The 25889-nt window shown below is 45.7% G+C and overlaps 3 protein-coding genes across 7 annotated transcripts in view; 1 reads left to right on the plus strand and 2 right to left on the minus strand.

Moving 5' to 3' along the window:
• The window catches only part of NR1D2 (nuclear receptor subfamily 1 group D member 2), a 25885-nt gene extending 21986 nt beyond the window's left edge, over positions 1 to 3899 (minus strand). The window contains exon 1 of one of the 3 annotated variants that reach the window (XM_083404952.1): positions 3416 to 3899. In XM_083404952.1, coding sequence (XP_083261078.1) covers positions 3416 to 3431 — 16 coding nt within the window. In that variant the 5' untranslated portion in view covers positions 3432 to 3899. Of the gene's footprint in view, positions 1 to 2074; positions 2568 to 3415 lie in introns of those variants that run through there. The other 2 variants (XM_083404953.1, XM_083404954.1) reach the window with 2 other exon arrangements.
• Positions 1971 to 24223, plus strand: NKIRAS1 (NFKB inhibitor interacting Ras like 1). Of its 2 annotated transcripts, none has more exons than XM_083405227.1 (5): positions 1971 to 2080; positions 13638 to 13696; positions 15376 to 15508; positions 16977 to 17218; positions 23861 to 24223. In XM_083405227.1, the coding sequence occupies exons 3-5, from the start codon at positions 15415 to 15417 to the stop codon at positions 24098 to 24100; spliced, it is 576 nt and encodes a 191-aa protein (XP_083261353.1). In that variant the 5' UTR covers positions 1971 to 2080; positions 13638 to 13696; positions 15376 to 15414; the 3' UTR covers positions 24101 to 24223. The 2 variants fall into 2 exon arrangements, with proteins under 2 accessions (XP_083261353.1, XP_083261352.1); XM_083405226.1 differs by lacking the exon at positions 1971 to 2080 and adding an exon at positions 13384 to 13520.
• Positions 8968 to 13320, minus strand: RPL15 (ribosomal protein L15). 2 transcript variants are annotated; one of them, XM_083405214.1, is made up of 4 exons: positions 13263 to 13320; positions 11322 to 11503; positions 10676 to 10812; positions 8968 to 9322 (listed from the first exon to the last, which is right to left on the minus strand). In XM_083405214.1, exons 2-4 carry the CDS (start codon positions 11491 to 11493, stop codon positions 9017 to 9019), a joined length of 615 nt encoding a protein of 204 aa, XP_083261340.1. In that variant the 5' UTR covers positions 11494 to 11503; positions 13263 to 13320; the 3' UTR covers positions 8968 to 9016. The 2 variants fall into 2 exon arrangements, with proteins under 2 accessions (XP_083261340.1, XP_083261341.1); XM_083405215.1 differs by having other exon boundaries at positions 13168 to 13275.
• Positions 24224 to 25889: the final 1666 nt, after the last annotated feature.

The raw sequence follows: 25889 nt of genomic DNA on the forward strand, positions 1-25889 counted from the left end.
TGAGATACGGAGAACTGGTTCTGAGTTAAGTTCAACACACACAATGAGTTGATTATCCATAGCGAGAGGACAGAGCCTCGTAGCTTGGATAGGGAGACTGGGTTGAGGGTCTGGGTTGAGGGAAAGGGATACAGACAGGAGTGTTCTGGGAGGGCTGAGTTTGAGCCGGGAGAGGTAGATCCTGTGGGAATTCAGGCTACCTGGGTGTCAGTATAGCCAGAAGGGGAGAGTTCTTCAAGGAACTAGACAACTCCCAAACCAGTAACAAGGGAGGGGGTGATTCCCTAGGTCTGTTATACCATTTAGAAGACCTCAGGTATGGGATGGTTAAGAGCAGGCACCCCCAAACTCAGCCCTCCAGATGTTTGGGGACTACAATTCCCATCTTCCCTGACCACTGGCCCTGTTAGCTAGGGATGATGGGAGTTGTAGTCCCAAAACATCTGGAGGGCCGAGTTGGGGGGTGCTTGATTAAGAGAGTGGGTAACTGAGGAAAAGTGCCCTCGCTCATGAACCAAAATATTTAGCTGTGAAGGAAGCGGTACGGTGTTGAAAGTACTTAACTGTAATATCTAAGTGACAGAAACTGAGTTAAGCATTTTGGAATCTATTCTGGAAACCTGAATATTTAACCACCCGAAGTGTACCAACTGATTTCTAGTAACTGGAGTTTAAGAAGAGTTGTATCTATAATATTCTGTTTAAACCTGACACATCTTAATAAAGTAAATTAATTAACTTCTACCTTTCTTTATGCACTTGGTTTCATAAACTTCCTTTTGTTTAATAAAACATTTCTTGTTTGTTTGATCAACATCTGCCTGAGACTCTAAATCATTTAAGTTTTCCCCACTAGATAATCTGTGGTAAACTGTAGAAATTTGTGTAACTGGTGTACCTCGAGACGGTCGCACTATATTTAATTGGGGGCAGTTAGCAGGAGAGGATCCACTCCATAATTATTTGGTGGTATTAAGTGGCTTCAACCTTGTTAATTGTTTGTTGCTATCTAGGAGACCTACCAAACACATTTTGAAGAGAACCTGATTGCTATTATTGGGCTTAAAAGCCTTTTCAAGTCATCCAACATCTCCCCTTGGCTCAAATTATCAATTTATTTGTATGCACCTTTGCAAAGTTAAAACCATGCTCAAGGCAGCCTTTAACATATTAAAAAAAAATTACATAACTACAAACTATGACTACTTTTGTTATAAGTAGTCATAAATAATGAATATCACAAAGTTCATTGCTTTAGGAAGCTGGTACATGTTGTTATATAATCCGTGTTCCATGAATTTTGCCGGCTCAGTCTATTTTATTACAGGGATTTGGGGAGGGTGAATTTCGTAATTTCCATCCCTTCCTGTCTCCCTTCGGCTTCAGGACTGGTGGGGGAAGCAGCACTTCCCCTCTGGTCCTTGAATAAGACTTTTATAAAACATAACACCGTTCTTATCCTCCTAGCCTCAGGCAAACTGCCCAACGTCCGTAATTATTATGTAAGTCCCTCCGGAATCTGTTCGTGTTGGACCACCTGACTTGCCTATTCCGTGAGCTCAGCCATCAGGGAAGATGACTCTCCTCCGACCTGTTACATTTCGAGAGCTGAGCACATGGGTCGTCTGTACATGTGAGAGGGCTAGGCGGTCGGTGTCACATGGATGCGCGCACACAGAAGCAGCTGCACCAAGAGCCAGCCTCGATTTCCATAGCATTAAGGCAGCTGCGGAGCAGCCGGCAGAGGAGGAGGAGGAGGAACTCAAGCGTCCCTAAGGTTCAGATACCCGATGAATGCGCACTAACTAAAGAGTAAACCTCTCCGAGCACAGGCTTTACTTCCGAGTAAAAATACGCCAGGGGGCAGCCCTAAATCTAGTAAAAATAAATCTTAACTGAGGTTCTGTCCCTCCTTACGTAAAGCCTGCCCCCCCAAACATGCTCCCTATTTTGGGAGGAGGAGACGCGCGCGCGCCTCTTCCTTGATCCCATTCTCCATGCAAACGTCGCCGCATTGACCTTGCCATTGACCCGTCTACTCGGTATACTATTTATTGGATTCAGTGATGCTTACTCGCAGGTAAGTGCGGTTGTTTCGGATCGCAGCCTCAGGCTAGGCGTTCCTCCTATTATTCCATTAAAAAGGTGTGTGGGGGGGAATTAACATCTGGGGTAGCAGCCACGTGCAGGGCCAGGCTCGCTTCTGGGTAGCCACGGAGGAGGATCGGGGCGATCCTACTAGATCTGTCTGAACTCAAAGAGGGGCTTGAAGGCGAGAGGATCGCGGCGCTCCCCGGCTTGCGGCAGAGCAGCTTTTGCAAAAGAGCAGCGTCGAAGCTCCGCCCCGCAACCTCGAATGCACTCGGATCTCCCGAAGCGGAGGTAGGTCGCCTTGGGGCCGCGCCTGCCTCGCAAGGCGGCGGCTCCTCCTATCCGGCAAGGCTTTAGAGGGAAGAGTCCCCGCCTGGCAGCAGAAGGAAGGGAAGGGAGAATCCCAAAGTCTGCTAGGCGCAGTCTTGCAACGCGCCTCCCTCCTCCTCCTCCTCCATCCGCTCTGCCGGCTCCTGCCTGCCTGCCTGCCTTCGCCACGTGTCCTTTCCCCGCGCCGCCCCCTGGATGTGGGTCACCAAAACAAGGGCCTCCCGCCGCCGCCTTCACGTGTCTCTCCACGCGGTCGCCAGCGGGAGGCGGCCGCCCCGTCCCGATTGTGTAATCCCCGACGTCACAGCCAATCAGCGCGCAGGCGGCGCCGAACGTAAACAAAGCGGCGCACGTGGCTCGCCCGACGGTCCATGTGAGCGGCTGCTTTTGAGAACCGGCCGGATGGGAAATGGATGGGCGGCCGGGGAAAAGATAGGGAAAAGGCGCCGCGGGAACCCCTTAGACGCCGCCGCCTCGCGGAGTCTCCCCGCACAGCGTCCAGGGAGAGGGGAGTCCAGTCAGCCCCGAAGGAGGGAATAAGCCCCTCAGCCCCGGTTTCCCACACCGGCCGCTTCTTGCCTCCCAGCATGCAAAACCCCCCATCCTGACCTCGGAAGCCCTTCCTAGGGCGCGCGCGCCTATCCACACGAAACCCACTGCATTGCACGGGGTTGGACTAGATGACCCTCGGGGTTCCCTTCCAGGAATTCCTTCCAGCAATTCCAGGGCAGCTTCGCTTCTGCCACCACCGCGTTGCGCGCACATTCCCCGCAAGAAAAAGCCGGTTTTTTTTGTGGCGGGCAGAGCAGCAAAAGTCTGAAATTGGGGGGCGGGGGGTCCGCTTGAGCATCGGGGGTCATGACTCTCCGGGATCAGTGGAGGGAGGGAAGGGAAAGGCTTTCAAGCCTGATCCGCCTTTCCCTCCTCCCTGCTCCGCAGTCATCACGTCGGATCTCGCTTCTGACCTCCCTGACAACCCCAAAGGCTCACTTACCTGCATTGACCTCCATGGCGTCCCCCGATTTCTTCCCCGCAGCTGCCTCCGAGAGCCGGGATCATTCACCGACGGCTTTCCCGGGCTGCTGGGGCGCCTGCCTGCCTCGCTCTCCGCTTGTGCCGAAAGAGCCGCTGCGGCAGCTGTGCCCAAGCGAGCCGCGCCCGCCTCCCGCCTTCCCCCGGCTACTGCGTGGACGCGCCTCGTGTGTGCGAGGCGGGAGGAGGCCAGGCAGCCGCCGCGCCGCCGTCGAGCCTTCCTGGGGAGATGGGCTTGCTGGGCTGCGGCTGCGGCTGCCGGCTCCTTCCTCCTCCCCCTTCCCCGCACGAGGACGGGGAGAGTCACCGGGAGGGCGGCGCCCACCACGTTCCTCGCCCAGTCGCCGCCCTCGCCTTGCCCACTCGCGCGCCGTCGGAACAGCCGCTGCACCGAGCGGCGTCCCAACTCGCCCCGCCTCCCCTTCCCGACCGCCTCTTTCAACCCAGTGACACACTTTCCCCGTCCCTCCGGGAGGCGGGGAGAGCGAGCGACCCGCCCCTTGTCACGTGTCAGTCATGTGTGATGAAAGGGACACGCGTCTCCGGTTGCACGGTAGCAATTACGCACGAGATCAGGGCATCGAAGTTCCTCTGAAATGCAATCGGTCGTGACTAATACTAGCTGGACTGGAGGCAGGGTGCTTGAGGGAGAATCTCCATAAAAGCTTAGGAAAGGGGCCGGCAGTAGTAATGACCTTGGAGTTCACAGGAATTCATGGAATCAGAGAATTGGAAGGGACCCAAGGGTCATCTAGTCCAACCCTCTGCAATGCAGGAAACTCTGCTAAAGCATCCATGACAAATCTCCATCCAACCTCTGCTTAAAAACCTCCAAGGAAGTTCAAAGATTCATGGTCTCAGAATATTTTAAGTTTAACTCAATCCTAGTTTTTCAATTGGAGTTCTTCCTGTGTTTTAATGTGATGATTTTGATTATTAATATTATGTATAGTACATTGGTACCTCGGATTTCTAGAATCTTGGAAGCCAAACATTTCGGTTTTTGAACGCCGAAAACCTGGAAGTAACTGCTTCGGTTTTCAAATGCTTTTTGGAAGTCGAACTGTGTGTTTTTCAGTTGTCTCCATTGACTTTGGAGACTGCTGTTTGTGCCTCAGTTGTGGAACGTCTTGGAAGTCAAACAGTCTTCCAGAACAGATTACGTTCGACAACCGAGGTACCACTGTAGAGTATAATTATTTCATTTATACCCCGCCCACTCTGGACGGCTTCCAACACACATAAAAACATAATGAAACATCAACCATTAAAAACCTCCCGATACAGGGCTGCCTTCAGGTGTCCTAAAAGTTGTGTACGTAGTTATTTGTCTCCTTGACATCTGATGAGAGGGCGTTCCACAGGGAGGAGATATTGAAATGTTTTAATAAACAAATAAGAAATAAGAAGCTTTGCACTCGGATGTGAAATGTATAGTAAATATTTGTGGCTGAAGCTTCCTGCAGCCTGGAGAAGTTGTTCAGAGCTGTAGGATGGAATTAACGTTGCTTGCTAAATACCACCCAACAAAGCATAGCTATTTTTAAATAAGCCTCTGTGGAGATTCGTAAATTCAGGGAAATGTTGAGAGAATAATCAAAGCAAATATTTAACATGTTTTCTGCCAACTCATCTTTAGTTTGCTTTGTGTTTTACAACATTAAAACACAATGTTGTGTCCTCCAGACACAAAAATGTGCCTTTGTTCTTAACATTGGAACAATTTGCATTGCAGTTTTCAGTACTATATTACAGAAACATCTCATTGTATTTGGTCATTTTCTGAAATACAAACTTTGTGAGTCAGGCACAAGTTTTTACGTTTAGTTACAACTTACTCTTCTGTTTTTATCCATATTTAATGCTTATTCCCTAGAAATATAAAACAGTTGTATGCTGAAACCAGATTCTCTTTTACACATTATCAGGTTGCAGTTTTGCTGACGATATTCAGTGTGGAAATACTCAACCTCTTTTTCAATTGCAAAATAGCCTGCGCCCTGCTGCTGATCATTTTCACAATGTAACATTGATTGCACCTAACTTTAACGCTATGTCATCTTTCAGTCACAGTATCATTGCAGAGTCACAGCGCTGACAGATGCTTCCACAAGAAATACAATCATGCAATTTATTCTCCTCACCTCAGAACACCGATGGCACAGGGTCCTGATCTGGGCTGAGATAATAGTAAAGCAGATATGGTGGAACCCCTGGCCCATAGGCCACAGTTGACCTAAGCCCCAATTCGGCACCACAAGATTATTTTGCTCAATGTGTGGACAGCTGCTCCACACCTTGCATCCTATGTGACATCAGGCATGGGGCAGGTGGAAATGTGAACGCCAGTGTAAAATTGGGAGCCTTGAAGGGATCCTAACTGTTCCCTGGCAACTGAAGGTTGCAGCCAATGCCCATTCGCTGATTGGCATTGACAGCAAGTTTCCTATGATAGCAGTGGAGGACTCCGTAGAGCAACCAGTCTTCATAATGGAGCTGTTCCTGGAGGAAGAACTGTGAGGGGAGAGACTCCATCAGACAAGGCCTCCTTCCACCTGCCTTGCTCTACCCTCTGCTTCTCAATGTGTACTGCATTGTTTTATGTACTGTGGCTTGCCGTTGTTTTATTGATTATAGTTTAGATATTATTGTAACTGTTGAGTGGATTTCTGCTTAGCTTTTATGTTGACATTATTTTATACTAGGGACGCGGGTGGCGCTGTGGGTTAAACCACAGAGACTAGGACTTCCCGATCAGGTCGGCGGTTCAAATCTCCATGACGGGCTTAGCTCCCATTGCTCGGTCCCTGCTCCTGCCAACCTAGCAGTTCGAAATCACATCAAAGTGCAAGTAGATAAATAGGTACCGCTCCAGCGGGAAGGTAAACAGCGTTTCTGTGCACTGCTCAGGTTCGCCAGAAGCGGCTTAGTCATGCTGGCCACATGACCCGGAAGCTGTACGCTGGCTCCCTCGGCCAATAAAGCGAGATGAGCGCCGCAACCCCAGAGTCGGCCACGACTGGACCAAATGGTCAGAGGTCCCTTTACCTACCTTTACCCATTTTATACTATTCTAATTGATTGTTGAATGTTACTTTTTTGATGTAGGCTGCCTATTTTAAAGTTATGTTTTATTATCACATTTTTATATTGTATTAGATGTACATTTTTTGTTTCTTCAGCTTGTAAACCGCCTTGAGTATTGGAAGATAGAAAGGCAGTATACAAATGAAAAATGATGATGCCCAAAGCAGGTTTGCTGTAAACACGAATATTCATTTGCATCACTAACTTGAATTGAAGTTGGCCAGAGGAAGGATCTCCCTCTGCAGGCAAAGTTCAAGCTATGCCCCTGCCAATGAATTATTATTTTTTTAGTTTGGGTCAGCTGACCTCTTGGGGATGTCAGGTGATTCATAGATGGCCAGCTGTCAAAATGGGCTTGCAGTGGTGTTCAGGATCTCGGGTGCTATCCGTTCCTCACCCTTGTAAAAAAGGGTAAAATCTAGCACACACACCCCATTCTCAAAAAATGCTAATTACGTGTCTCATATAACTCTCAGCTACTGCTGTGTATGAATAATGGAAACATATACAATGAATTAAATTGATCCCTAAAATGCAAAATGTCGCAGGCATCCGTCTGTTTTGAGACAATGGAGTGCGCCTCCAGGGGTGAAGTCAAACCACTGCGTTAGCAGCATTGAAGTGACATCCCCAAGACGCAAGCCTGGGGTGTATGGAGGCCCTGGGTTGCCCAGATGGCATGACCCCATATCTTGGTTTTGCTGATGTGGTCCAAAGGAAAGCAGAGCAATATACCTGGCACCAGCTTGGCTGTAGGAGTTGCATTACAGTGGATGCTCAGGTTGCGAACATAAACCGTGCGCGAAGCATGTTTACAACCCGCGGCGCCGTGCCTATGTATGCGCAGGTTGCAATTTGGCGCTTATGCGCAAAGTGCAATTTAGCACTTCTGCGCATGTGTAAGAGCCAAAACCCGGAAGTAACCTGTTCCAGTACTTCCGGGTTCGGCGCAGTGCGCAACCCGAAGCGTCTGTAACCTGAGGTATAGCTAGTATTAGCTATGAGACTACAAGCTATAGCTCACTCCTAACACCATTTCATGTCACTAGCTTAGCCTGACAGAACAAAGCACAAGAATCTCACATTTACCAATTTCTAAGGGCTCTTACTGTACTGTACTATAGCCATGAACAAAGAACCCAACTTTTTATTTTTAAAAATCAGCTGTTTGTTTTTGGAAAAACCTAATTATCGGCTATACATTTAGTTAACAGAATGAAGATTGTATAACCCATTCTCTGAGAAGAACCGGTTAATGAAAGCTCTTGTAGAAATACACAAGTTAACACAGCAGGGTCAGTCTGTGCAGTTTCCCGCATGAAAAGGCTGGACAATGGTTAATAATGAAAACTTGCAATGTTGAAAGAGCCTGCGCTCCAATACTATTCAACATGCTCAGGTTATGAACTACGTGGGAGGCTGTTTTCCATTATGTTGCTCTTAATAGAATAGCAGCACCTTACCCAATCCTTACCTTGGGTTTTAGGCACTGTCTTGATATTAAACTAGCTTTGCTGGGTAGCTGTGAAAGTAATTTATACTAACAATCTAGACTTAATTAGTAAAAATAATAATGAAGCAACTGTAATAAGCACATTTTGCAGCATATAAGCTAAGACACAAGCGCTTTATTACAAGAGACTGTAATCAGTCAACCGTCAGTTTGTGTGAAAGCTAATGAGGATCTGGCATGCGTATTTCAATCTAGAAGCCACAGGCTCACACTGATAGCAACTCTGTTAGGTTCATTAGTAAAATTTGAAATATTATGAACTTATACCTTGCCTTCCTACAAATGCACCCAAGGTAGCTTATGTGAAATCAATGCAGTACAAAATACAACCTAAAAATAAACGAGCAGCTAAAAGCAAGCTGGCTTGAAAACGGATCACAAAATAAATATTAGGACCAGTGGGATTGTATGTTCCTATCCTCCTCAAACTTGTTTCTTCTGCCAGCTTTAACAACGGCTCCCTCTTAACAAAGATTTGAGGCTGCTTCTATCATTAAGGAATCTTATTCCTGTTAACTGTGGTGACTATTACTGATGAGAGAAGATAAAACGGTAGTTACCTTGAACACAACGGATGGTGGAATTAAACCTTTACTCAGAAATTACTTTTACTCAGAAATTACTAGCAGTCAATAATGTTCATTAATCTCAATTAGTTAAGCAGAGTAGGTCTAAAGTTGAACATATGCATGTTAAGTTATACAAACCTTTCTGGGAATTTTCGGGTGAGTATATTGCAATTTTTTTGGGGTCATCAAAAAGCTTTCAACTTCACCAGAACTTTTATAACCCTGTTATTCGAGTGACAACTGTAATCGAAGAGATGCTGGATATGTTGCTAGATTCTTAATTCTTTTAAAAGGAGCTGATGTGGGGTACACCCAGTGCCCAATGAAAACACAAGACAGTGGAAATGTGAACTCTGGCTGATTTATTATAACAAGAAAATTATATGCAAAAGAATCAGCGGTAACGGTGAAGCTGCAAGGTGTTGCGTCGCCTCCAAGCAGCGCGACGTGAGCCACCGATTGTGTGATGGAATTTGTGGCCCTTGCCGAGGCCACGGCTTTTCCTGCCAGCGGAGGTCAGCCCCCGCATCTCTCTGTGTTTGTGAACTGCCTTGGTGATCCATTGGGTGTCTGGGTTGCGCCTGACAGCCTTGTGGAAAGGATCAATCAGAATGACTTCAAAGAACTTGTAGGTGGAATCTTCACCCACCCAGTAAGAGTTTAGTACTCTCAGGGCTCCGCAATGGCGGCCAGCACGCTCCTAGCAGGGAAAAAACAACCTCACGTAAGCACATAAAAGTTGTACCAGGGAGGAATTGGGGGTTGTGAATATTACAGGCATCAAGAAAACAAGGTGACAAGTTTCATACAAAGGAACCAAACATTCAGCCATGACGTTTAAGAATTACAGTAACAAAGACTTCTCCATAGAGAAACTCTTTCCTGACAGGGATGGATAGCTCAGTTGGTTAGAGTGTTGTGCTGATAATGCCAAAGCTGCAGGTTCAATCCAAGTAAGGGACAGCTGCATATTCCTGCATTGCACAGGGTTTGACTAAATGATCCTCAGGACTCCTTCCAACTCTACCATTCTATGAACAACTATTTTATCTTTCAAATTGGCCTGTGGAGGAAAATTGATTTGTTAGTGCTACCACAATAGAACATACCATTGCAGCCTACTTCATTACAGAGATGCTATATGGCCAAGAAATGAGGAAAGCAAATATGGCACAACTAAACTCACCTAGCTGCCATACCTGACGGTGTCCTACTTCTTAAAAATACTTCCCTGTGCTGCGTTTCCCAAAATACTATATAGTAGCACCTTGGTTCCCAAACGGCTTAATTGTTGAACAAATCGGCTCCTGAACACCGCAAACCCGGAAGTAAGCGTTCCGATTTGTGAACTTTTTTCAGAAGCTGAACATCCGACACGGCTTCCGCTTGAGTGCAGGAAGCTCCTGCAGCCAGTCAGAAGCTGCACCTTGGTTTTCAAACATTTCCAATAGTCAAATGGACTCCCAGAACAGATTACGTTTGAGAACCAAGGTACCACTGTACTTAAAATAGTGGATATCTGAAGAATAAGGAATGTAACAAGTACATAAATATAATGACAGTAACTGAAAATCTGACCACCAAGGACATTCCATTTGACTGCAAAAAAGGGTAATCACTTTAATCTGTTACATAGTTTTATGCACTGGCTCTTTCACTGATTTCTGTACATATCTAATTTCAGTTTACAACCAGGACAGTTCTTTGTCTCTATAGAGAGGATGGCTACAGCTTCTTGCAAACCAAAATACTTCCATATGCCACCTAGAAACTAGAATTCCAAAATGCCAACTTGACACTGAAAACACTGCTCTGTGGGAAATAATTATTCATTAACCATACTGCCTTATTCTCACAATAAATGCTGCTTAACATGCTACTCCATCACAGTTTACCAACTCAACAGTATTAAAAGCTGATTCATACACATCAAATACTCTTCTAATCTGGCATGAATTAAAGGAGATAAAACAATGCGACACAGATTTGATCAAGCTTCAGTGGGACCAGTGGGCAATACAAAAGACTGATGCAGATCACAAGCAATACCCACCTCTGCTACAGACTGCAGACTCCGGGCAAATTTCAGCTGGTTGACACCATGATGCACTGGTTTACCATAAGTAGCACCCTTAGGGACTGGACGTTTACGACCACCACGGCGAACACGAATGCGGTAGATGACGTAACCTAAGATACAACAGGATAATGCGTTAAAGCAGCTAAGAAATCTGCAGTTTTACAAGAGAATGTTTATCATTTGCGTTTTACATCCTAGCAATATTTTTGAATTTGCTTATAATGCCACAAATACTCTACTTCAGTTACTGGAGAACCCCGTGCTTTTATAATCTAATTTTGTTCATCTGAGATTGCACGGAGCATGAAAAATGATGGGAATTGTGTTTCAGCTGTGTGAATGCAAGTACAGTGGCAAGATTTTCAGTCTCAGGATAGTCTTAGGCAAAGTCTCCATTCTAACATCCTGACTTATCGGAGACGCTCTTGTAGCCTGGGATAATTGCCTAGATGCTTGCATGGAAGGTAAGCAAGATTGCTTTTCTCTTATCACGTTACAATTATAATAAGTAGTAGGAATGATCACACATAGCTATCTTTGCTCAATACTACCAGACTTAGTGCATAACCAAGTGACTAGAGCAAGTTCACATCTGCGACATGCTTTAAGTTGCAGTTACCTTGCTTAGCTTTATATCCCAGCCTGCGAGCTTTATCTGGCCTGGTGGGACGGGGAGCTCGGTGCAGGGCAGACAACTGGCGATACTGCCAGCAGCGGACACGCAGGAGGAAGCGCATCACGTCTGACTGTTTCTTCCTCCATAGTTCTTGGATATATTTGTAGGCACCCATTCTGGCTTATCTGCAAAAAAGTAATACGTTTAAATCACACTGCGTTTCATTGCTCTCAGGAAACAAAAAAAGCAACTGTGCTTTCCATTCTCTAATAATAAAAGTGGTCCATAACGAATCACATTTTGTTCATAAACCTCTCAAAACCAGCTTTGTCCCCTCTGAGCTACTAATCTATACTGTGCTTGAGTTCATTAATATGTCATTAACATTTAAATAGTATGTATGAGATACATAGCAGCAAAGGAAGCTGCTTTTTACTTTGTCAAACTATTAACCTATCATTTGTTTATGCGAGGGATCCAGATCTTCTGGCATTCTGGACTACAACTTTTCATTATTCCTGACCACTGTCTATGACTGGGGCTGATGAAAGTTGCTAATATAATTAACATCCGGAAACCACAGCTTCTCTACCCCTGGTTTACAGAGACTGGCAGCAGTTCTTCAGGTTTTGAGACTGGAATGTTTCCCACTGCTGCTGGAATTGCACGCAAAGCCTGTGATCTACCACTAACCTGCAACTGACCTATGGTATGACAGCCCACAACAACTAAGGATTTGCTTGGTTTTCCAGCCTGGTGAAGCCCCTTGCAATAACTTCAGCAAAAGCAAGCTCCTGTAGCATCCAGGGGCTGTACCTTATTCTCTCAAGAAACTAAATCCAGAAAGAACAGTCACAACAGCTCAGTCAGTAGAGCATGAGGCTCAATCTCAAAGCTGAGGGTTCAAGCTCTACATCAGGCAAAAGATTCATGTGCTGCAGGGGGTTGGACTAGATGACCCTTGTGGTCCCTTCCAGCTCTACATGATCCCACTTCTTTTTATAAAACTCCTTTAACCAATTGCCCATTCAGAACACAAACACACAGGCTTTCATTCATTCATTGACTGAATTTATACACTGCCCTATACCTGGAGGTCTCATGGTAGTTCACAAAAAATATCACAATATACAAAATCAAAACAAAAACAATAATCCAATAACAACACCCCCCCAAGAGCCACATTTAGCATGTTGATCAGGTCAAGCAAAGGCCTGGTTAAAAAGGAATGGCGCCTAAAGGTGTGTAACTTGCAACTTCAAAGAGTTCTCACTTGTTTTAAGTCGTGTGGGCACAACAATAAGCTACCAGAGACCATAGCAGGACATTTATTATCTATTTACTTCGTACAATGCATGCCCCACTTTTGCAGAAGCAAAAACCTGGAAGCAATTACTTGCCCACCCATCTTAAAAGAGAGGGATCTGAGATACATAAACCAACCATCTGATGCAGCTGGCAGTGGCTCCCACCATCACCTGCTACCTAACCCCATTTATTGGTTGGTGTCAGGGCTGGAACCCGCGGCCGTCTACACGTAAAGCATGTGAGCAATGGTCCCTCCTCGTAGGTTTACTCAGGAGCAAGCAGCGCCCGAGCTCCAGCCTTTTAGGCCTCACGAGCTTATTCCTGCATTCCAGGGGGCTGGACTAGATGCCCCTCGGGGTCCCTTCCAACTCTATGATTCTCTCCGTCTTCCCCCTCGGCCTCTGCAAGCTCCGTCTGGCGGAGCCGCCTCGGTCTGTAGGCCCAGGCCACGCCGCCTTCCCAACCGAACCCGGCGGAATTACGCCTCCCCGGCCTCCCTTCGCCCAGAGACCCCGACGCGCCTCTCCCCCCAGCTACCGACCGTGGGGCGGCGCCCCGAACGGACCCCCAGAGGCCTCCCCGAATTAGGATGCCGACGGATTAAACTACGGGCGGCCTCCAGCTCGCCAACCTTACCTAGCGGCGCCCGGAGCCGGAAAGGAAGAGGCCTGCTTTCCCACAAGGCTTTGCGGCAACGCCGTGACGTCCAAGAGGAAGGAGGAGGGGGGAAAGGCTGCGCTCAGATGCCTGCTGGGAAATGTAGTTCAAGAAGCCACGTGCCTTGGCAGGCTTGGAAGAAAACGCCGGAGGGATCGTGGCCCCCGCCTGCTCGTTCCGCAGATTCCTGGATTCCTGCTAGGAGCAGTTTCTGCCTTGTATTTCCCGGAAAGTCATGTAATTTCCCCTAGAAACACTTCTCCTTAAATGCAAACAATACAGAGATAATGCTTCGAGCAGTGCGCTCTGGACACGCTCAGAGGAACTCTCATCTCTACTTTTTTTCGTTTGCAGCTTCCAGGGGTGAGACTTGGCATTGAAAAAAGGGGTCGTGTCTGCCATCTTAGTTCAAGGTGAACTCGAAATTCATCCCGGGTTGAATCATTTTTTGTTTTTGTTTTATTTGTGAAATAATTTATATTTGGTTTTATAAGAGTAATTCAAAATAGTTATAATTTTTTTGTGGCTTCCCACATGCTGTACTTTAAGGTCTGATTCCCTTTAATTCTGCCTCCAGACTATTGCTCAAACCAAATACAATCCATTCTTGATAAAATCGCTTATACCACAGCTAGTCTTATGTTTGTGTTTCAGTGAATCTCCTTGAAATATGGTTAGCAACACCCCGTTTTGCCCTCTTGCATGTTGGTTGCACGTCAGTTGTACACATGCCACAGCCTTTAGTCTTTTAATAGACTGTTATTGTCCCAAGACCTGACAGTCCTTGCAACAGACGTAATCCATTTGACGCCACTATCGCATCCTTAATCTGGGGTCTGTGCACATGCAACCCCCTAGAAACAGAAGGGACCCCTATTCCTTTGGGTAAGTTCCATAGTTAAGTGTTAACACACATGCTTGGCATGTAGAATCCCTGGCATTCCTAAACTGGGCTGGGAAAGCCCCATGTCTGAAATGGCTGCCATTCACTGGCCTGGTTCACATGTCCCAGAGAGCAGCTGGAACATGGCTTACCATGACTGCAGCTGCATTGCTCCTGGTGGGCTTTTGAGATCAGCAGCATCTGAACCTGGGATCGTACCGTATTGGCTCGAATATAAACCACACCCGCAAATAAGCCGTACCTTTAAAATTGAAGGGGGGAAAGGACAATACCCGAATATAAGCTGCTCCCTTAAAATTGAAGAGAAAAAGAAAAAAGTCATTTAAATTAAGTGACTAAAATAGTGATTTTATTTTACCATATGCCAAGCCAATTCAAGCTTTTGATCTTGCAAGCCCTCAAAAGTTGCTGTACAATCGCTAAAATCGCTTTTCAATTGCTGCAATTCCACCTGTAAATCGTAGCACCGTAAATGCAAATTAAAAAATCAATACTGCACTGTAAAGCAAGGGGAAAGCGACGAATGACATTAGAATTAATTGCACAACAATCTCGAGCTTGCAAATCAGCAAGAAAACATTTTTTTGTTCCATTTTCCATATGTCTGCTTCAGCAGCGATATCGCAAAAGCCAAATTTTGTAAGGTCGCGAATTTAAGCCACACTTTAACTTTTCAGTCAGAATTTTTTTTGGGGGGGGGGCTGAGTGCAGCTTATATTTGGGCCAATACAGTAGTTACCGTATTTTTTGCTGTATAAGACTCACTTTTTCCCTCCTAAAAGGTAAGGGGAAATGTGTGTGTGTCTTATGGAGCGAATGCAGGCTGTGCAGCTATCCCAGAAGCCAGAACAGCAAGAGGGATTGCTGCTTTCACTGCACAGCGATCCCTCTTGCTGTTCTGGCTTCTGAGATTCAGAATATTTGTTTTCTTGTTTTCCTCCTCCAAAAACTAGGTGCGTCTTGTGGTCTGGTGCGTCTTATAGAGCGAAAAATACAGGAAGCTCTCTCCTCCTTGGCCATGACCTGTTGGACATACCTTGGCTAAGGTAGGAGAGACTTTGGCTGAAACTGCTGCACTGACCTGGCAAGCCTGTGACCTCTTCGTGTGTGTGAATGCAGCCATGCTCCAATGCTGCCTTGTTGCTGGACGGTAATAAATGCCATTGACCTTTTGTGGTGCTTGGACAGGATTGCTCCCCGGGCCCAGTCTCCGCATCCTGAAAGAAGATGGGGAAGGGCTACAAAGTGCTGGTTTGCGGAATGGCCTCGGTGGGGAAGACCGCCATTCTGGAGCAGGTCCTCTATGGCAAGCACGATGTGGGTAAGAAATGCACATTATTCCCCTTCTGCCCTTCCAGAGACACTTACAGATGCCTGCCTTTCTTATTTAACAAATAATCCGAAACCATAATCATGGCATGGCTGGGATGGCGCCAGTAAAGCGGTTCTCAACATTGCTTGTTGACGACGAGTAGCAAACTTGTTGCTTGTCAAAATGTGTGCCAGTCACAAAAGTGTGTGCCAGCCAGTGTACAGTGGTACCTCGGGTTACATACGCTTCAGGTTACAGACGCTTCAGGTTACAGACTCCGCTAACCCAGAAATAGTACCTCGGGTTAAGAACTTTGCTTCAGGATGAGAACAGAAATCGTGCAGCAGCGGTGCAGCGGCAGCAGGAGGCCCCATTAGCTAAAGTGGTGTCTTAGGTTAAGAACAGTTTCAGGTTAAGAACAGACCTCGGGAACGAATTAAGTACTTAACCCGAGGTACCACTGTATTTTCGATTCAACTTTGGGGCGGGGGAGAGAGTAACACCTTTTGCATTTAGTACCATTAATATGAGTCTTGAGTAAAAGTGTACTTGTTCGGCCGTAAGCCACAACAGTATGAAGGTATTCATACCAAATACAAAACCGAAACCAAACAATGATGCGGCAGCTAAAAAAGCCAATGCAATTCTGGGCTGCATCAATAGGAGTATAGCATCTAGATCAAGGGAAGTAATAGTGCCACTGTATTCTGCTCTGGTCAGACCTCACCTGGAGTACTGTGTCCAGTTCTGGGCACCACAGTTCAAGAAGGACACTGACAAACTGGAACGTGTCCAGAGGAGGGCAACCAAAATGGTCAAAGGCCTGGAAACGATGCCTTATGAGGAACGGCTAAGGGAGCTGGGCATGTTTAGCCTGGAGAAGAGGAGATTAAGGGGTGATATGATAGCCATGTTCAAATATATAAAAGGATGTCATATAGAGGAGGGAGAAAGATTGTTTTCTGCTGCTCCAGAGAAGCGGACACGGAGCAATGGATCCAAACTACAAGAAAGAAGATTCCACCTAAACATTAGGAAGAACTTCCTGACAGTAAGAGCTGTTCGACAGTGGAATTTGCTGCCAAGGAGTGTGGTGGAGTTTCCTTCTTTGGAGGTCTTTAAGCAGAGGCTTGACAACCATATGTCAGGAGTGCTCTGATGGTGTTTCCTGCTTGGCAGGGGGTTGGACTCGATGGCCCTTGTGGTCTCTTCCAACTCTATGATTCTATGAATTGCTTGTATAGATGCACCTTTTGTGAATTTGTCCAGGCCAGAGCTGATTACAAGGGGAAGCAAGCCATGATTTGATCAGTAAGCAAGCCATGATTTGATCAGTAGGAAACAAGGCGTCAAAACCACCATACAGTTACTAATCATATTTTTCGGGGGGGGGGCAAGGGAAGCAGCTTTGGCACGCAATGTGTGTTTTTGAATGTGTTCGCTAAGAACTCTGTTTCTCCTTTTTTGAAAACAACAGGTGCAGAATGCAGCGCGACAAGCGAAGACGTGTATGTGGCTTTGGCTGAAACGGACCGAGGAGTGAAAGAACAGTTGCGCCTGTACGACACCAGGGGGGTGCAAGAAGGAGAGGAGTTCCCCAAACATTATTTCTCCCTCGCAGACGGCTTTGTTCTCGTCTATGCCGTGAACAGCCTGGAATCCTTCGAAAGAGCTGACTGGCTGAAGAAGGAGATTGACAAGTGTAGAGACAAAAGAGAGGTAAAACACACACACACACACACACACACAAAATACCTTCAGTCGCGTCTGAGATACGATAATGAGAACATGATGTATGAGGGAAAATGAGCTCATCACCTAAAAAGCAGGTTTTCCAAACCACCGTGGTACCTCGGGTTACATACGCTTCAGGTTACATACGCTTCAGGTTACAGACTCCGCTAACCCAGAAATAGTACCTCGGGTTAAGAACTTTACCTCAGATGGAGAACAGAAATTGCACGGCGGCAGCAGGAGGCCCCATTAACTAAAGTGGTACCTCAGGTTAAGAACAGTTTCAGGTTAAGAACAGACCTCCGGAACGAATTAAGTACATAACCAGAGGTACCACTGTACTTATTTACCTGCAGATAATGCAATTTTACACGTGCTGGGGGTCAGTGTAGCTGTGTGCAGAGATGGGACAGGAGTAAAAGGCCTCTGCTATGAATAACCCCCTTGTAGGAAGCAGCAAAGGGGTCACTTGCTCTGCCGACCAGATTTTTCTTTTAGTCTTTTAGTGTCTCTCCTTTCACATTACATTTGTGTCTCCTTTGCAAAGGGTAACTGCCAAGTTAAAAGCAAGGTCTCGTAGTCACAAGGCTTAACGTGAGCTGCAGTGTTTGAAAAGAGTGGTTGTAAAAGGTTCTTAAAACCCGCCGTAACTATTTCCTTGTTAGTCTGTTGTATCGGAAACAACTGCAAGTCTTTTTGGCATCATAAACAATCCATTTATTAAGGCATAAGCTTAATCCACTGTTTTGGGCTGGGACACTTGTAAACACACTGAGCAGTGAGGTCACAGAGAAATGAAATGCAGAAAGTACAGGCAGTGCTAATTACATAATTAACAGAAGTCGTTCACAAAACGTTGGCTGATAACAAATGGTGAGGCCCATTACGCCATCTTTCCTTGCAAAAGAAGAAGCGTGGCATAATGGTTAGAGCAGTGGTTCCCAACCTTTTTTGGCCATGCCCCACCTAAGCATCTCTAAAATCCCGATGCCCGCCCGCCCTGTGACATATAATTCTTCTTATTCAAAAAGTGAACTCCTATTCACGGGGAGGAAGCCTAAAAGGCCATTAACTGTTAATAACTCAGTCTCGAATTGCCCCCCCCCTAAAAATCAAATTGCGCCCCTGTGGGGCGTTTGCCCCACGTTGGGAATTACGGGATTAAGAATGTCGCAGGGGTGCCAACTTGAATAAAATATGGGGGGGCAGGTAGGCCCCGTCCTGCAGTGGCGTAGCGTGGGGGGTGCAGGGGGGGCCGGCCGCACCGGGCGCAACATCTGGGGGTTAGGGTTAGGGGGCGCAAATCCACAGATTAGGGGGCGCAAATCCACGGGTTAGGGGGCGCAAATTACTTGCCTTGCCCCGGGTGCTGACAACCCACGCTACGCCACTGCCGTCCTGCATGACATGGCGCGCACATACCATTTGAATGACAATGCCCATCAACTTTGGGGGGGTCCAGACCCCTCAAATATTTTATGGGGGTGGGGAGTTGGATCCCATGGAGTGTTGGACTAGGACCTGGGAGAACAGGTTTCAAATCCCTTCTCAGCCATGAACCTCACTGGATGACCTCGGGTCAGTCATCCTCTCTTAGCCTAACCTACCTCCCAGGGTTGTTGTGAGGATTAAATGTGGGGGAGGAGAATCACCCACATCGCCTAAGCTCCTTGGAAGATAAAGATTGGCCTCTAAATGTCGTAAATAAAAAAAAATGGATTGGAAGTGCTTTTTGCCTTAATAGCATCTTCTGCCATAATCTGTAAGGTTAGTCTGTAAGGTGCCAAGGAAAGTGTCGGGATAAAAATTATTACAGTGGTACCTTTGTTGGACTGGTCATGTTGTGTGGATGCCTGATTATCATCTTCCAAAGCAACTACAGTGGTATCTCTGGTTACAGACGCTTCAGGTTACAGACGCTTCAGGTTACAGACTCCGCTAACCCAGAAATAGTACCTTGGGTTAAGAACTTTACTTCAGGATGAGAACAGAAATCGCACAGCGGCAGCAGCAGAAGGCCCCATTAGCTAAAGTGGTACCTCAGGTTAAGAACAGTTTTAGGTTAAGAACGGACCTCCAGAACAAATTAAGTTCTTAACCCGAGGTACCACTGTATAACAGTAATACTAAGATAATGGATTTAATCAGGGGGTTTTTTTAGGGGTTTCACTGCGGCTACTAAATCAGACCCTTCACAAGGAAATGGCTTCATCAATGTTTGCTAATCGACTGCTGCAGCTCAGCAAGCTGAGCAATATCACCTACGCAGGGCTCTGTGTCTTTTCCTGCAATAAATTCTGTATGTAAAGAGAGAGTGAATCCCTAATGGATCTCTTAACTAAGTGCCTGTAACAAAAAAAGAAAGGAAGGAAGCTTTAATCTGGGGCCATTTAAAGCAAGTCAGCACAAGACTGCAGTTATGTAATGTTTGGCTGTTGTCAGAGCAAAGTTCTTACGTAACTCAGGGCTTGCCGGTTGCATCGATTAAGGTTGCATCGGAAAGAGGCCTTTGCTACCTTTTCATGGACTCTTAATATAGCAGTCAGAGGCGTTGTTACTCAGTGTTCTCCTTTGATTGTGTATCCTGAGCCTTGTGTTAAGGAGGAAGTGGATTCCCAGCATTCCCCGAAAATGGGGCCTGCCCGCAGCGCAGCCAATCGCTTCTGTTTCATCACCGCAAATTTCTTAGCGTTCCTGACTTTGACATACAGACCGCAAGACTCAGTGAGGTTAAAGGAAGGAGTGTAATCCTATTCTGTGAAGTAATCCTTCAGTGCTTACCTCAGTCTGGACCCATGAGGGAGTAGAATGGACCACGTCGCATTTTCAAATGCTCCCCTGCGTCAAAGACTCAACGAAATAAGGACAAGGGAACATTTTCTTCCCCCAAGTGCTAATTTCTATTAACGGGCAGCTTTTAAAAGGCAGAAATAACCCACTGAAGAAGAATAGTTGAGCAATATGCAGAATTGGCAAAGTCAACAGCTAAAATAAAAGAACCTAATGACGGAGGTTTTGTGGAAGAATGGAAACGCTTCTCGGATTATTTAAAAAAATATAATATGATGAGTGATATTATAATATGATGAGCAAGGAGGATTTGAACTATGAGCAACAGAAGGGATTGAAAATTACCGTAGTTTTGTCGAGGTTTAAGCGATAGAAGACAGCTGAGGGAGAGAAACAGAAACAGCATAGAAAAGGGGATGGGCAGTTGGGGAGGGGGAGTTTTTATTATGTATTGAAATGTATGTGTAAAATTTTGGAAAACTTCAGGAAAAAAACTTCAGAAAAATATATATAAAGCAGCAACATGGCAGAGCGTTCAAAAGTTGTGTGCTCCACTTGTAAGCCAAAGTAGTACAGTCCATTTTAACACCTGCCCAATTCTGCAGCATGCATAGGGCCAAAGCAAAAGACCTTGATTTAAAATAAAACTGAGAATTGGGAGGGACAGGGTGCCTTAGGTATATGAGGGTCCCATGGTGTCCCTGAGGAACCCAGGCATCCATATTGACTGAGTCAGAGAAAACAATACACCACAAGACCAGCTGTTTGAAAGGGGTTAAATTTAGCCCCCCCCTTTTTTCTCCCCCAAACAGCTGATTGGTGGTATTGCGGATTCTCTCACCAGGGCTGTCTAAGAGCAGCCCCTCAATGGTGCCCAGATATGTTGCTGGACCAGGGTGAGTCATTACAGCCAGCTATTAATAAGTCAGAAAAGTGAATCAGGTTGTTATTAACAGCACAGTAACTGCTTTGTTTACTACGAAGTTTCTTTCCTAATCCAATTATATAATCGGTTGCCATAGCAAGTGCTATTTAGGATACGGCTTCCTAATTTGACTACACACACATTGCATCAAAGAACCTGGAAACACAGGCTGCCTCTCCTGTGAGCAAGTAATCGACTGAGTCACTTTGCTGCGCAGAAAGATCCCTTGTGATTCCTCTCCTCCGTTTCGTTTTAACTGTAAGGCAGAATAGATTTTTCTCTCTCTGTCTCTCCTTTAATGTTAGCGGTTTGAAAGTAGTATTTGCATTCCCATGGGGTTTGTAGTTCGACACAACAAAGGACGGAACGAGTCGTGAATACCCTTTCATCTGTGGTTGTAATTCAGTGCATCTCAAAATCAAAACCGTAAATCAAAACAATTCAAATATTGTTAAGACAGTTGACACTGTCGGCACTGTCTCTGTTGCTCACTTTTGGAAGAGAGAACAGGTTGTTTGAATACTGCCGTATATTCTGCTTCCTGATTCCTTAGATGCAAATTCAAGAGTAGGGATTTGATAAAATAACCAGGAGCAAAGGAATAATCTTAAAAACCCACAAGAGAAGCAAATTGTGAAAAGTGAACAGCTACTCTCTTACCCAGGTCATTTTGAAGTTTTCCCCAAATCCTGCCTTTTCTCAGCGCCTTTAGAGAAAATTGCTTTTTAAATGCAAAAGCAACCATGGTTGCTAGAAACTTGCTACTACTTTATTTCAATAATTTATAATTAGAGACATTAGAGAATTTTATTTCAATAATTTATATGCTGCTTACTTATAATTAGAGTGGTGTATAATAAGAAACTTGATCCGATGTAAATAAAGATAATTTAATATTATAAAATAAAAATTCAGTTAAAATGTCTGCTGGCATTAAAAAGAGTCTTTGTAAATTATATAATCCCCCCTTTGATCCCTCAGATTTGCACAAAACCAGAAAAGTGCTCAATCCCTCTTCACAGGGATTGCTGGGAATTTTAACCCAGAATTCTTTGGAGGAAACTATGACTGTTTAAAGTGGAATCGTAGCGCTCTAAATGTTGTTTCAGTGTTGCCTTGTTAGAACTCAGTAGGGAGGAGGCTGGGGACAAGGGTAGAATTACTCATCTCTGGTGCCACCTACTGTTGACCTCCCTGCCTTCTGCCTTACTAATCCCAGTGGGCGCCAGCCATGACTGTAATAAGGCAAATAGGGAAAAGGGAAGGCAGTTTAGAAGAAGCCAAATTACATCAGTACCGTAAAGGAAAGAACTGGGGGGAGGAAGATCCAAAAGGAAAGAAAACTGGCAGCAGAACTGAAGAGAGAAGCAGAGAACGAAGCAAAGCTGAGAACTGGAGTAATCGCTTTAGGAAAGAAAAGGAGAATAACTAACTTTGCAGTTAAGACCGGCAAGATCTAAAAGGACGGTGTGGGTTGAAAACCAGCCGGGAACAACCTTAATCACAACTTGCTTCAAAACCAGCCCAGCCACGATGCAGCCAGTGCTGCCATCATACTTTGGGGCAGATGTCAGAGACCTACTCAGCAAAATGAGCAGGCGGAGCCCCAAGACGCAACAGGGCTGCCTTATCGCAGGCTGAGTAATACACCTCGTCATCTTACAAGGAGGTGAGGAAAAACATTCAGTCTTAGAGTCTTACGTAACTGCCGAGCTGAACACACCCAAAGCCTTTGGCATGCCTCTGTTCTGGATTTGGTGTGGCCTCCCTGAATAATCTCGAAGCTCATAGCAACATCCCTATGTCATGTTTCATAGGAAAGAAGAGCCGTATTTAAGTACTATAATTTAATATGCTTGCCTGCAGGTTTCCTGGCCGCTATTTGTTTCTGGGCTTGCAGCCGCTTGTATTTTTCAATACACCACAACATGCCAAGGATACTTTTGCACAGGCAATCTTAGTCACTGGGCTTTAGAAATTGGGAGCAATTCCTTGCTTCGCTGACATCTTGGGCTCCTCTTGAAACCTAATACCATCTTAGTAGCATCTGACTTTTTTTTTTTAAGCAACAGATTACATGGATTGATATATGGCAGGAGTAGCCAATTTGGTGCCCAGCAGATGTTGTTGGATTACAATACCCATGATCCCTGACCATTGCCAACAACATCAAGTGTTGTTGGACTACAATACCCATGATCCCTGACCATTGCCAACAACATCAAGTGTTGTTGGACTACAATACCCATGATCCCTGACCATTGCCAACATCAGGTGTTGTTGGACTACAATACCCATGATCCCTGACCATTGCCAACAACATCAAGTGTTGTTGGACTACAATACCCATGATCCCTGACCATTGCCAACATCAGGTGTTGTTGGACTACAATACCCATGACCCCTGACCATTGCCAACAACATCAAGTGTTGTTGGACTACAATACCCATGACCCCTGACCATTGCCAACAACATCAAGTGTTGTTGGACTACAATACCCATGATCCCTGACCATTGCCAACATCATCAAGTGTTGTTGGACTACAATACCCATGATTCCTGACCATTGCCAACAAGGTGTTGCTAGACTACAGTACCCATAGTCCTTGACCACTGCGAACAGCAGCAGCTCTAACTTGCAGACCAGCGGACAGGGGTGATGGGATTTGTTGACCAACAAGATCTGGAGGGCACTATGTGGCATACAGATTCCGTCAAAGGCAGCACCTTAGAATTAAAATGCAATCTGACCCATTGGTCCATTGAAGTAAATGTTGCCTCCTCTGAATGACAGAAGGTCTCATGGGAGAGAGAGCAGCTTTCTGCCCCTTGGCTGAACCGGATGCAAGGCCTGTGCTTTGCCACGGAGCCTCTCCGCATTTCTGACGGATTGCTTCCTTCCTTTTTCCAGGGCTCTATTGTTGTCTTAGGCAACAAAGCTGACCTGGTGGAGGAAAGACAAGTCGAGGTGGCTGTGGCTCAGCAGTGGGCCAAACTCGAGAAGGTGAAGCTGTGGGAAGTCACGGTGACCGACGGAAGGACGCTGGTCGAGCCCTTTGCCGTGCTGGCGAGCAAACTCTCTCAGGCCCAGAACAAGTCGGCTTTTCCTTTGCCCGGGCGGAAGCCCAAAGGCAACAACGACGACGGCTGAAGGCCACTTCAAGCAGGGAGGAGTGTCTCGAGTTGTCGGTCTGTGTTTTACGCTGTTCCTTTTGTGCTTCCTCAAGTGCTCGCAGAGTTTGACGCTGCCGTTAGTAAACTTGTGTATGCAGTTTCTCTGCTGTCGTTTCTAAAGGGGATGAATAGCCCCTTAAAAAAAAAAGATGTACACAAACAAGCTATAGAAATACTTGCATACCTGCCCAGAATGAAGGGTGTGCAGGATGGAGGAAGAGGGACTGAGAGAACCCGATGAATTCTTTCAAACTTTGCCCACTGGTGTGGACAGCAAGCCATAAAACATTGTGAATGAAAAAGATGGGGAGGGTTTGATACTCGCCCGTCAATTGCACACCTAGAAAAATCTGGTAAGAGCGAGCCATTTACAAACGCTCCATTCTCACATCCCCTTGCATCCTGTGTATACTAATAGTGGATTCATATTTTGATTCTGCATATTTTTGTGGCCAAAATCTGTGCACGAGATGGAGGCATCAGAAGCCTTGGGAGAATCCCAAGATTTGCAAAAGTGGAGGGGGTGCCATTGGGGGGGGGGATTAGGGGTGTGAGGAGTGAGAAGGTTTAGCGGGCATGAAATGCTGTCTGCTATATTGGGTTGAGGGACAGAAAATGGGAGGAGATGGAATGGAGAAAAGGGCATGGCCAGCTGAAACGTTAATCAGGAGTATTTAACGCTGCGACTTTTTGTTGCAGATCCAACTTGTTTGTTTTATAATGCACGTCGTGGAGTAATGGGACCAGATTTTCACAAGGGAGAGTCAAGCCCACATAAAAAGCAGTCGGGGTTTGGCTTAAGTAGTTAAGCAAGCAGTTGCTCTCCTGTGGGGCAGCGCAGGTGAGAAAAAGAGCCACTGTTTAATAATAAGTCGTTTATAAAGGGTTCATTTATTAGCCACTCTTCAGCGCAAGATTCCCAGGGGAGCGAACAGGTTTAAGTAGTAGCAAGTACAATAGAAGTCCATATATTAAACATTAAAAGCAAAAAAAAAGCAGCAGCCGTAAAATCTATTGGATCCAGAAAAAACAAGTGTTAAAAACAGTTAATAAAGCATGCTGGAATACCTGAGCAAATAAAAGTCCTCCCTTATACGGAAAGGGCATAAAAGACGAGCTGGTTTGGAAGAGATACTCCTTTCTGCAATCACAAGAGGCCTTTCCCCAGTCACCACCCTGCCGACTTCAGATGGTGCCTCCAATGAAGTATTTGCACAGAAGGTCTTTCAAATAAGGTCCCAAGCAATTACTTTCTAAATAATGCCCATCACTTTCTTTGGTGCCCAGATGATGCAAGCACCAGGTAAAGTATGTCCCAGTTAGCAACCTAGCATTTTGTCCTAGCTGGAGTTTCCAGGAAATCTTCAGTGACAGTCCTAAGTATCATGTATCGCAGTAGTCCAGCCAAGACGCCAACGTGTGCCTAAGCTGTCTAGGAGACATCACAGAGGGTGTGCCAGTCTTCAACAACAAATAAAAGGCAGCTTAGAGGTGTCCTGTAAAATAACTTTCTTTTTGTGTTTTCAGAATTTAGTAAAGCCTCCTTTGCTGATATTCCAGGATTGTTGATTTAGTCTTCTCATTTCTTGGAACACCCTTTCAGAATGCAACTTCTCAGTGTGCTTTGGTTCTTCTTCCTGTGAATTTACCTCTAGTAGCCCAAGAGGGTGAAGATTTCGAAATTCTAAACTGATTAAAATATATGCCAGTTGATTATTATTTTTTTAAGTGTCATTCCTTGTTCAAGTGGTCATCAAAAATCTTTA

Source organism: Podarcis tiliguerta (assembly GCF_965153285.1).
Source record: "Podarcis tiliguerta genome assembly, chromosome: 12".
In the NCBI taxonomy this organism is placed as follows: domain Eukaryota; kingdom Metazoa; phylum Chordata; class Lepidosauria; order Squamata; family Lacertidae; genus Podarcis; species Podarcis tiliguerta.